The 12,902-nt window shown below is 45.5% G+C and overlaps 1 protein-coding gene across 7 annotated transcripts in view; it reads left to right on the forward strand.

The window, feature by feature from the left end:
• The window catches only part of GATAD2A (GATA zinc finger domain containing 2A), a 103,651-nt gene that overhangs the window by 34,708 nt on the left and 56,041 nt on the right, over positions 1-12,902 (forward strand). For 6 of the 7 annotated variants that reach the window (XM_045492549.1, XM_045492555.1, XM_045492553.1 and 3 more), the window contains one exon: positions 8,617-8,705. In XM_045492549.1, coding sequence (XP_045348505.1) covers positions 8,691-8,705 — 15 coding nt within the window. In that variant the 5' untranslated portion in view covers positions 8,617-8,690. Of the gene's footprint in view, positions 1-1,299; positions 1,322-8,616; positions 8,706-12,902 lie in introns of those variants that run through there. The other variant, XM_045492552.1, reaches the window with a different exon arrangement.

The raw sequence follows: 12,902 nt of genomic DNA on the forward strand, positions 1-12,902 counted from the left end.
CTCAGAACTTGAGGGGGGATACAGTGTTTTCCTTTTTGGTGACGATGATTGGTGGTTAAGCTCTTTGGGCTAGTTGTGTGGGTCTCTCTTGTGTAGAGTTTTTTGTGTCAGGAGCTTGCACCCCTGGTGGCCTGTGTAAGTGTTCCCACATCTAGCCCAGGTGCTCCAGGGAATATGTTTGAGTTGGGCTGCGATGTCTTCTGGCTTCCATTTTAAGGAATGCTTATATCCAAGATGAGCTAGTCATTTTTACCATTCACTCACAAGGCATTTCTTGATTGTCTTGGTTCATAGCTATGAGATGGGGCTGGGAAAGCTGTATCTCAGGGAGATGGGGTACATTGGGAAGTCAGAGCTGAGGTGACCTAAGCATACTTAAAGTCCATCTGAGGCATAATGTTTACCACTGCTCTAACCTTACCATTCTAAGTTTTTCCAGTGCCATTTTGTATAGTTTGGCGAGTGGAAGGCAGGATTGATAGTGGAGGATGTCAGGTACATGCCTAGTCTGGGAATCAAGGTGTTAGAGTCATTTTTGGCTATAGGTATACCAGGCCCTTGGGCTTTTTTCTGTACACACATTGGCCCCAAAGGGTTAAAATAATCTGTGTGGTTTTACTTTAAGAGACATTGTGCTGAATGAAATAAGCCAGACACAAAAAGACAAATACCGTATGATTCCACTTATATGAGGTCACTAGAGCAGTCAAATTCATGGAGCCAAAAGAGTAGAATGGTGGATGCTAGGGGCTGGTGTGGTGGTATGGGGAGTTAGTGTTTAACTGGTGACAGAAATTCAGTTTTGCAAGGTGACAAAGTTCTGGAAATGGATGGTGCTGGTGATAGTTGCCCAACAGTGTGAATGGACTTAACACCATTGAACTGTACATTTAATGGTTAAGATGGTAAATTTGATGTTACCTATATTTTAGTACAGTAAGGAAAAATGGAACCTTTCTGAATTCAGAAATATCCTGCATCCTTATGAGCATGTGTTTTACCCTCCCAAGAGTTAGCTTAGGGAGAAAGGAACAAAGGCACTCATATTTTGATGGCCTAGCTTGTGCTGGATGTTATGAGGTTAAAGAAAAAAAAAATAGATGTGTGGTTCTAGAAGGCCCATTGTAGCATCATCTTGGAAGTGCTGGAGCAGAGATTCTGTAGGTGTTCTTTGGTCCCCATAGGGATGGGGCCTGGATGCACTTTCTCCAGCTGTCTGGGGTGACACAGGACTCTTGGAGTCTGCAGGGGACTTAAGAGAACAGAGTCCAGAAACAATCTGAGGTCTTTTCTGCTCCAGTGCTTGGCTTAGAGATAGAAGGTATTCCTTGTTTTCCTATGGCTATTTTTCAGAGAATTTCCTTAATATAGCACATATTGGTGCATGTACACAGAATGGGAGACACCAATTCTTAGGTCCTCATTGTTAACAAAGAAGTTATCTCTTGTTCTTGTGACATTTTCTTCAAGATGTCCTTTCAAGCAGCCTCAGTGATAAACACTAACACTTAAGATACTTCCCAAAGTTTCAGACCTGTCTAGATAGATAGATGGAGACATTTGATTCCTGAGCTTTTTATTTTTATTTTTTAAGTTTATTTATTTATGTCATCTCTGTACCCAACTTGGGGCTCAGATTCAGGACCCCAAGATAAAGAGTTGCCTGCTCTTCTGACGGAGCCAGCCAGGTGCCTCTGATTCCTGAGCATTTAAAATATGGGAGTTTTGAACCTTTAAAAAAATTTTTTTTAATCTTTATTTATTTTTGAGAGAGAGGAGAGACAGAGCATGAGCTGGGGAGCGGCAGAGAGAGAGGGAGACACAGAATCCGAAGCAGGCTCCAGGCTCTGAGCTGTCAGCACAGAGCCCAACGCGGGGCTCGACCCCATGAGCTGTGAGATCATGACCTGAGCTGAAGTCAGACGCTCAACCAACTGAGCCACCCAGGCGCCCCTGAAGTTTTGAACCTTTCAGTGTTTGTTTATTTTTGAGAGAGAGCACGTGCAAGCTGGGGAGGGGCAGAGAAAGAGGGGGACAGAGGATTTGAAGTGGGCTCTGCACTGACAGCAGAGAGCCCAGTGCGGGGCTCGAACTCACTAACCTTGAGATCATGATCTGAGGTGAAGTCAGATGCTTAACTGAGCCACCCAGGCACCCCTAAAGTTTTGATGATCTTTGTGGACTTGCCAGGGAAGCTGCTGGGGGGTGAGTGTGGAAACTCTAGATAGGAGTTGAAATATTTTGAGGGACAATATTAATCATACTAGTCAAAGTGAGAACTAGTTACTTCTGAGAGCCTGCCTAGTGCCAGGGCCTGTCATTTGGTCCTCAGCATGGTCTGCCCAAGGGTCAGGTGGGCTCCTGCAGCTAGTCATGATTCATCAGGAGGATGTGCTATAACATTCAGGATGGTTTTGGTGGTGTGAAAGGGAGGGATTCCTGGAATGCCCAGGGTAAAGGGGTATGTTGGAGCCAAGCCTTGGAGAGGAAGGAGATCTGTTGGAAGGACTGTGCTGGCTGTTTTAGGATAGGCTAGGAAAGGAGAAGGGGAGTACAAGATGTGGGTGCGTAGATGCTGGGGTAACTCATACTTCTCAGCAGTGGCAGAGGAGGCCTTCCCAGATAAAGGCCGTAGAGGCCTCTGGAACCTCTGAGTGCCTTTCTTCAGGCTCTTTGCCTTTCTCCAAATAGTAGTGTAAGGGAGGTGGGGAGAGCTTCCCAGAGGGGAAGTGTGGTGCTGTGGCCTTGCCTATCTCCATGTTGCTTCTTCCTGGTGTTGACTTGCTATTCTAATTAAGGGTAGGGTTTATATTTATGTTGCTATGTTTTTGCCTCTAGTCTATGATGTTTTGAGTATTTATAACTCATGGAGGATGCTATTTCCTCCTGTGTGCTTCATTAGGAATTGGATAAAGAGGTGAATAAGAGCCTTTCTCAAGAGTGTTTGGGGAAGAGAACCTAATGGGATGCTGTATGTCAAATGTCAAGATCCACTGTGCCAAGTGGTGGGGCTGTAGTCCTCAGTAATAGAAGGGGGAATGGGGAGGGACTGATTAGGGAGAGCATGCTTGAGTAACAGGTGCTTGAGTTTTGAAGGATGAGTGGGAGGAGGGAAGGGGTTTCCCAGTGGTGGGAACACTATGTGTAAAGGCCCAGTGGTGGAGGCAAGATGTGGTGGTATGAAGAATTGAGACAAGGCCAGTGTGGTCAGAGCCAAGAATGTGGTGTGTGTGTACACATACATACATGCATGCCAGATGACTTCATAGAGTCACTTCAGCCTAAAGCAGGAAGGGCCTCAAAGGTCACGGTAAGATGTTACAAGCATTGGGGGGTATTGAGGGCCTTAGGAAAGGCTGCACTGTGCACTGGCACAGTGTGAGGAGTTGGATGACCCATCATCCCTCAGTGAGGCCATGGTTACTGTGGCCAAGGGAAGGAGGGCAGGGGTAGATCAGGGGCTTGGAGGGCACAAACTGGCTGTTACCCCAGTGGATGCCTTCTCCCCTTGACAGTGGAGAGAGGCCAGTTCTGGTTGCCAAGGATGGGCCTGTGTAGCTGGCCTTACCGTTGGCTCCTTGGCCCTCATGGGGCTGGTTCTTTGCCTCTCTAGTATGCCAAGTCATTCTCCCCACCCCCGCCGCTAGTCCATGGGGACATAGGGTTAATGAGGCTCCATGCTTTGGAGAGAGTAGGTACTGCTTTGTGCCCTGGGGCTGATACAGAGCTGGAGCATCTCCTTGGTGTGCCTGTGCCCTGACTTTTTGTCGTGGTTGTGCCACTGTGTCTGGGTCACCTCTGTCCCTTTGATACTCAGCACAGCCTGCCAGGGCTGCAGTTTCCTCCTGCTTTCAAGAACCAGGTAGTCCATGTTTTCAGCCTCTGGGGCTGTACTGTCTCTGTTTCTATTACTCAGTTCTGCCTTATGGGTGGAAGCAGCTGTACACAGTGCATATTCCGGTGGGTGTGGCTGTGTTCCAGGAATACCGTTCACCAGGACAACTTAGGGAAGTTTGCCGACCCTGGATTAGAAAATGGAATCTTCGGCCCAAGTTAATCATTCTCCAGCCAGCCAGCACATGGAACCAGCCAGCACATGGTGTGACCTCTAGGCTTCCTTGAGATGCTTTACTACTGTGCTGCCTCAGTTTCTCCCTTTCTGATAGGGGTGGCCAGGGAGTCCCCTCCTTGACAATTTGGTGGTGCAGTCACTAAGACCTTTGCCAGACAGGGTCTAGGTAATTCTTCAGGGGCACTCAGTTTTCATGGAGCTAGTAGACTTAGTGGACTTAGAGGTGGGAGAAGGTGAGGGATATTGTTGGGTTTCTTCTTGGAGTTTTTTGGCCTTATGTCATGTTTCCAGGACTGGATTAGAGCCAGGGTGGTAAATGTTTAGTTATAGACACAGTTGAAAAATTTTTACACAGCACAGTTGTTTGGTGAGTGCAGATGGTGGTAGAAGGAGACCAGAGGTGTGCAGCTTCTATAGAGCAGGGCCTCAGAAGGGATGATGGGGCCCTCCAGGGGTGCCTTGGAGAGCTTAGGCTTCCCGGTCAGATGCCTATGGCCCCAGAGACTCATCCCTGTGCTGACCATGGGTGCTGCAACCCGAGTGTATCCTCAGAACTGGAGTTCCCCAGATAGCAGCCAGGTTTTGCCCAGTGCTCCTCCCCTCAAGTTTAAAGGGAGCCAATCTCACTTGTCTAAGCTAGAGAGGATGAAATGGCAACAAAGGACTTCTGTTGCCCAAAGTGCAGTGACTTGATTTCATGTAAATTACTATGACTGCCTTCTTACCAAGTATGATCTCCTTTAGACTAGGAAATCATTGTGTTTGGGTGGGTTGCAGTGTGTGTGTGTGTGTGTGTGTGTGTGTGTGTGTGTGTGCGCGCGCGCGCGCGCGTGCACGCACACGCACCACAGTACCCAGGTGTGGGGTCAAAGCCAAGCCATAATCATTTATCAAGGGAGTGGAAGAGTCTCTTATGAGTTGGTAATTGTGTACTTAAGGGTTACTTGATACTATTTTAAATGTATGGGTTGGAAATAAAAACAGTAAAAGCTCTCTAAATCCAGCCAGTGCGGGTAGATGGCAAAATAGTCCCCATGATATATCAGTAAAAAGCAACTACAGTTTATTTTAGAGAAATGTCCCTAGTTCTGATGGTGCTAAGTGATCTCTGCTTGGTTTCAGCTCCTTTGTGAATTTTGTACTAATTGTATGGAGGGGCTGCTGCTGTGTGGGCTTCTCAGATAGGTTCCTTCTCCTTCAGTGTTAAATCATCCCAGCTCATTCATTCCATAAATATTTATCAAGCACTGGTGTGTGTCCGACACTGTTCTAGGTGTTTGAAATACAATCACATCAGGCAGACAAGACACCCCTTTACTTGTGGCATTTATGTTCTTATTGGGTGAGAAAGTCCATACAGTACCACATTATATGGAATATGCAGAGAGGTCAGGCCTGTGGGAGAGAAGGAGCAGGGTGGACCTCTGCAAAGGAGACATTTTGAGCGGTAACATGGGGGAGGGCATGGAAGGGTCTACCATCTGGGCGTGAGAGTGATTGAGGCTGAGGGAGCAGGTATAGTATTAAAAACTCGAACAGCTACTGTTATAAGAGGCCGTATACAGACATTTCTGAGAAATTGTGTGAAGCTGAATATGAACTGGACTTTTGCTGACATTTAGGGATTATATGGTAGTTATGTTTTCAAAGATCATTTTCAATTTGGGATGCCAGTTGGAGAAGTAATTGTTAAAATGATAAAGTATCTGGAATTTTGTTTAAAACATAAAAAGGGAGGGAGAGTTCCTGGTGTGTTGGAGGCATGGCCGGGAAGCCAGCATGGCTAGGGTAGGATAGCAGGAGGCATGCCTCAGGCCAGGAGACAGTAGGGCTTCACTCTGGGCAAACGCCAAACATGGTGTCCACTGGAGGTGTGAGAAGCTGTTGGACTCCAAATGTGTTTAATGGCAGAAACAAAAGGATTTCCTGATGGACTGGATGGTGGGGTAGTCTTATCAAGAGGGCAGCCCAAGGTTTTAATCTGAGCAGCCGAAAGACTGGATCTGTCATGAGCTGAGATGGGGAAAAGCCATGTTTGAGTATGAAAGTCTGAGTTTACCTTAAAATTTCTTGCACATTGCATTCCATCCACGCATGTGTGTTGTGATAACATATTAAGAAGGCCTTCTTCCTTGCTGGGTTAACCCTCCAGGAAAATTTTGTCCAGTGTGTCTTGTGGTCTTGCAGTCTTGCAGAGTAGGATACTGGATCTTTGTCAAAAATCAGTTGTACACAGGTTCATTGGTGTATTCTATTTCATCTCTTGTCTGTCTTTATCACACTGTCTTGGTTATTGTAGTTTTAAGATAAATCTTGAAATCAGGTAGGATAAGTCCTCCAAATTTGCTTGCCTTTTTCAGTTTTCACTATTCTAGTTCCTTTGCATTTCCATATAAATTTTAGAATCAGATTGTTTTTTCTACCAAAAAAAAGAAACATGTTGGGAGTTTTGATTGGATCTGCATTGAATCTGTGGATCAGTTTGGGAGATAATTGATATCTTCTGATCCATGGACAAGGCATATCTTCCTTTATGTTTTCTTTTATTTCTCTCAGTGATGTGTTATTGTGGTTCTACTTGATACATCTTGAACATATATTTTTTTTAATGCTTATTTTGAGAGAGAGAGAGAGAGGGAGGGAGACAGGGCATGAGTGGGGGAGGGGCAGAGAGAGAGGGAGACACAGAATCCGAAGCAGGTTCCAGACTCTGAACTGTCAGTACAGAGCCTGACACAGGGCTTGAACTCACTAATTGTGATGCCATGACCTGAGCCAAAATCGGACACTCAACCAACTGAGCCACCCAGGCACCCTGAACATCTTTTTAAAAATTAAATTTATCCTGGGGCGCCTGGGTGGCGCAGTCGGTTAAGCGTCCGACTTCACCCAGGTCACGATCTCTCGGTCCGTGAGTTCGAGCCCCGCGTCGGGCTCTGGGCTGATGGCTCAGAGCCTGGAGCCTGTTTCCGATTCTGTGTCTCCCTCTCTCTCTGCCCCTCCCCCGTTCATGCTCTGTCTCTCTCTGTCCCAAAAATAAATAAATGTTGAAAAAAAAAAAAATTGAAAAAAAAAATTAAATTTATCCTTAAGTATTTCATATATATGCTATTGTAAATGGATTTTTAAAAATCTGTGTGGAAATACTGCTGACTTGTGTGTATTGACTTTTGTTTCTGAAGAGGGTAGGTGCTCAGAAAGCCTCTCCTTCTGGGCTTCCCCCTCCATGGCAGAGTGAGGCCATGGTTCAAGAGATATGAAAGAACTAGGATTAATGGTGTCCACTGTGTTTTTTGGCCTGAATGGGGCCAAAAAGGAGTGGCAGAAAGCGCTCCCCTCCCCAGGAACTAGCCCTGGTGGTGGCTACATCTGGCCCTGGGCCTCACTGAGGAGGATGCCATGTGTGCTCCTTGGTGCCCAAAGGTCTTTGCATAGAGTTCATTGATATTTGCTTATTTTGCAAGTTCTCCCATGGGAGTGTTTCTCGCTATCCATGAACTGTGAATTGTTGTGAACCCAGTTTAAAAATAAAGGTTTCATATTAGAGCCAGGCCTCCTGGTAGTCATGTGGGCTCAAAGAATGACAACAGAGGTGATACTGACAATATTCGGCAAGCTACAACTGATAGCACTGCCTAGGAGTCTGGGATTTGGCTGGTTCTCTAGGTTTAGCCTCTGCGCCTGGAGCCGTCCGTGCGTGTCTGATGTCATAAAGGAGGGGGAAGTCCTGGAGCCACACTGTCTCTGTGACCTTGGGGGAGTTCTGAACATTGTTGTTCCTTAATTTTCCTGTCTGTAAAACAGGTACTTCCTTCCTCCCTGGGCAGTTTTGTAATCCCTGTGGAGATGATCCCTGGGGTAAAACTTCGAGTTGCCCTATGGAGGTAAAGTCTGCCTGGGCCCCAGGCACATTGCACCCTCAGCTTCTTGAGGGCAAACCCTGCACTGCCTTGAATGGTGAGTGGTTTCCCTGGTGTGTGGACCAGGGAGCAAAGAAGTCATGTCTGTAGAGGAAGACCTGGGTGACCCTGGGCAAATTCCTGAATATTAGACACATTAGATCACTTAAAATGGGGATGATCATGTAACCCCAAGGTTGTCCTGGGGATTCAAAGAGATACAGAGTTTTAGCATAGTAACTGGAATTTGCTACTAAGCACCTGTTAAATTCTAAGTATTACTGTTTCTGTTATTAATGTTATTACTGTCATAACTGAAATGTTGAGCCATTTTGTGTGTTCAGTATGTTGGTGTGTGGCTGCATGTTACCACCTCATATCTGTGTCCATATTGCTGAAGTCAGTGTCTGGGATGCTAGTGTTTATTGGTTAGCACTGCATCAGGTCATAGGTCAGAGAGTGATTGAAATTTATTTCCTCAGCCTGCCTCCCTGTGGAAGGTAGTAGAGGCAGAGCTCTGAAATCTAAATTTTACTTTAATCTAAATTTTTACTAATTCCAGGGGTCAGAGACATTGAAAATTGTCCATACATTCCAGAAACTTTCCTTGGAAACTCAGTATTTCTTTTTCTGTCCTTTTTTTAGGTTGGTCAGCACGTTGACACAAGTTGCCTTTTGACGTAGCTGCCGCCATGGCCAGCTGGTAGGACCAGCATCCCATGCCCAGAAGCCAGGTGAGTGGTTGAGGTCTGGTGTCTGGAATGAAGTCTCTGACTTGTCCAGTGAACCTCATTCAGCTCCTTGGACATTTGAAACTGAGCACTGCTTCAGAAGCTTACAGCTACCTCCTAGAGGAAATAGAGAGTCAAGTTCCTCCAGAATTGTGTACTGGGCTGTCACCACAGGATCACCCAGGCCCTGCCTGTTGCTTCCAGGGAGGCTGTTTGCTCACCCCTCCTATCTCAGGGTTCACTCACTTGAAAAGCCCAGGCCTAAATGGGATAAACCTTCCTGGGAAGATCAGGAAGAGGATAATTAATCCTAGCCAGGTGGCCTTTGCCCTCTGGCCACTTTTGTGATTTCCCAACACTAACCAAAATGAGTAGAATTTTTCCCTCACCACTGTCGGTAGCGCAGGGCCCTGCACTGGTGCTTGGAACTGGTTGCCCTTACCCCAACTCACACCTGTGAGGAAACTGAGCCAGCCTCACCCCTTGCTTAGGACTCTCAAGGGCTGAAAGGACCCAGCAGGGCAGAGCCTGAGACCTGGGTGGAATTTTTATCTTGTTACCATCAGAGTCTGGCCAGCCATGTTTTGGCCCAGAACTACCTACCTAGAGAAGAAGGTAGAACTGGGAATTGTCTTAGAACTCTAAGACAGCTTGGAGGACCTCCTGAGTTGGTCAGCTGCTTTTACAGGCTAGCCAGCAGGTGACTTGCTGAGGGGTGCATGTCTCTCTAACAGCATAGCTGTATGGGGTGAGAACCGGCTGCCTGGATTTGCCTGCTTCAAGACGAGAGTTGGGGTTGGTTTTGTGAGGTTTCAGCTCTTACTTGCATATAGCAAAAAAAAAAAAAAAAAAAAAGTATGGTCAAGTAGTCCTGTTAGCAGGAAAACATTTCCAGAATGTTCTAACAAAAGCTTTAGCAGTGCTTTAGTTTTGTTTGTTTTTTTACAATCGGGATATAATTTGCTTACCATATAGTTCACCGATTTATGATTTAAAATTCAGTGTTTGTTTATTTATTTGGTATATTCAAGAGTTGTGCAACCATCATCTCTGTCTAGTTCCAGAACACTTATCACCCCCAAAAGAAACTCCATCCTCATTAGCTGTCATTCCTTATCCTCCGTCTCCCACTAATCTGTCTGCTTTCTGTTTCTATACATTTGCCTGTTCTGGACATTTCATATCAACAGAGTCATAGACTATATAACGTGTGCGTCTGGCTTTTCTCGGAGTAATGTTTTTGAGGTTCATCTACATTGTAGCATGATTCAGTGCTTCATATGCTTTTATGGCTGAGTAATTCCATCGCATGGATGGACCACTTATTTATTCATCAGGATAAATTTGGGTGGTTTCCACCTTTTGGCATTTGCAAATAGTGCTGCTGTGAACATTTGTGAACACAATTTGTGTGGATATGTTTTTGGTTCCTTTGGGTATATACCTAGGAGTGGAATTGCTGGATCATATGGTAACTGGTGAACATTTTGAGGACTTGCCAGACTGTTGCCATGGCAGCTCTACCATTTTACACGCCCCCTGCCCTAGCTCTACCTGAGACCCTCAGAGCCCTCTGGAGACAAGAAGTGACCTAAAGTCTATGCTGGTTTCCTAGAGCTAGCTGAGGATCACCAGTGTTGATGATGCTTGATACCTGGTCCTAATGGCTTCTTACCTGGTGTTGGTAGCATAGTGGGGCATCCATAGAGGATGGGTCTGGCACTTGACTGTCATCAGGCTATCTTTAGACATTAGCATTTAAAAATCATGGAACTTTACATCTGGAAAAGGTCTCACCTGAAGCTCAGCCCAGTGTGGTGAGTGACTGCCCTTGTCCTGCAGTCCCGGTTGTTGTCTGAAGGCAGTAGGCTAGCTTAGGGTTCTCTGAGGTCCTAGGCTAGGTGCTCCTGCTTCTGCCTAGTCCTTTGTTAACTCAAAAGTACATGGTCAGGGGATCCTGGGTGGCTCAGTTGGTTGAGCATCTTACTTCAGCTCAGGTTATACTCTCATGGTTCTTGAGTTCAAACCCCACATTGGGCTCACTGCTGTCAGCTTAAAGCTGGCTTCTGATCTTCTGTCTCCCTCTCTTTCTGCCCCTCCCTTGCTCATATTCTCTCTCTCAAAAATAAAACATTTAAAAAATAGGGGCGCCTGGGTGGCTCAGTCGGTTAAGTGTCCGACTTCAGCTCAGGTCATGATCTCGCGGTCCGTGAGTTCAAGCCCCGCGTTGGGCTCTGGGCTGATGGCTCAGAGCCTGGAGCCTGCTTCCGATTCTGTGTCTCCCTCTCTCTCTGCCCCTCCCCCGTTCATGCTCTGTCTCTCTCTGTCTCAAAAATAAATAAACCGTTAAAAAATTTTTAAAAATAAAAAAAAAAATAGTTAAAAAAAAAAACCATGGTCAGAGCAGTAAGTACTTGCAGAATGAATGAATGATGAAAGAAAATAAAGAGAGGGAAAGAAAAGAAAGAAAAAGAAAAGATGGTGGAGAGAAGGAAAGAAAAAGAAAAAAACAGACCTCCTCCTTCCCTGTCCAGGAGGGAAGACAGCCATTGCATGAAGGGGTTTGATGGGAAAGGACAGTCTGTGAATAGTCATGGCATGTGATGGCTAATGTCAACGGGCAGAAAAATACCCTTGAGTAATTATTTTTTAAGGATTTATAAATATGTCAGCTTGTGTACTCTTTGTTGTGGGGTGTAAGTCATTTCAACAAATTGATTTTGTATTTTCTTTTTTTAATTTTTTAAATTGTTTTTATTATTTATTTTGAGAGAGAGATACAGAGCATGAGCAGGCAAAGGGCAGTGAGAGAAGGAGACACAGAATCTGAAGCAGGCTCCAGGCTCTGAGCTGTCAGCACAGAGCCTGATGGGGGGGCTGGAACCCATGAACCATGAGATCATGACCTAAGCCGAAGTCAGACGCTCAACTGACTGAGCCACCCAGGCACCCCTTCTGTTTTCTCTGTTTAACACCAGCCCAGCACCCCCTTTCAGTTGAACCGTGGCCTGTGGTCACCTCGGGTCTCCCCATTTCTGCCACCCAGGACTTAGTAAGCATAGAAGAGGAGCAAGACAGGAGGAGGGTTGGCTCCTGGTGAGCCTGACATATGCACACAGCCCCCACACGGTGCCCCACACTGTACACAGTTGTAGGTGTGCACACTTTGGGTCAGACTGCCTGCTTGGGCTAATGGATGTGGCATCTGCCCCTCAATTTTTGCCTGTCAGGGGTCCTGTTTATTCAGCAGGTACACACTGCTCATGTGCTGAATGACTTTGCCTTATGTTGGGTGTTAAGGATTAAAAATGGGTGTGACTTAGAGAAAAACAGTTCACAGACAAAGTGAGTGCAGATGGCTCTTACCAAAGGTATAGAAGATGCTCAAGTCTTTCTGATACTAAGAATAATGCTCATTGGAGTTTCAAGACAACATTTCTGACCTTTTGTCCCCAGAGGTGGATACCAGTCTATTGATGGGAATCAAGCACTGCCATATATTGCTTTTGGAGGCTCACAGCTCTTCAGAGAGAGATTTGTTTACCCTTTGCTTCAGAAATTCCGCTTCTAGAAAAATGTATCACAAAGATACACTGTCAAACATAAGAATTGTGACAAGGATGTTCATTCTAACATTCTGAAGTAACAAAGCTGGAAATGACTTAGATGTTTGTCAGTTGGGGCTGGAGACTTATGGGGATGGATCTCCTGGGTGGGGATGGCATCAAGCCCCCTGAGCAAAGGAAGAAGGGACGTCCTTATGTCATGGTGATGAGATTTCTAGGGTGAAATGAGAAGTGGAAGAAGCAAGGTGGAGGATAAAGAGATACAGTATGCTTACCTCTCCAAGGAAAGGTGGAGGGACATGGATGTATGTGTATTTGCTTCTATTTTATTTTTAAATATGGAAATACAAACCATAAATGAACAATATGGTTATTTCTAGGAGGAGGGATGAGAGAGGACAGGGTTACCAGGAGATGTCTCTGATTTTCTTTTCTGTGTAGCACCAGATGGGTATTTTACATAATTATGAAACAAAAGTATGGCAAGTTGTGAGGCGGGTGGAGAGAAGCAAACCCTAAAAAGCAAAAGGAAATTAATATGAATCTAGGTGTATGTCAGTTGTGATTCAAGTTGTGACTTAACTAATGTTTCAGGATTTCCTTTGCTCAACTTTTAAACATAGTAGACTATAAA

The sequence above is a fragment of the Leopardus geoffroyi genome, chromosome A2, assembly GCF_018350155.1.
Source record: "Leopardus geoffroyi isolate Oge1 chromosome A2, O.geoffroyi_Oge1_pat1.0, whole genome shotgun sequence".
Classification (NCBI taxonomy): domain Eukaryota; kingdom Metazoa; phylum Chordata; class Mammalia; order Carnivora; family Felidae; genus Leopardus; species Leopardus geoffroyi.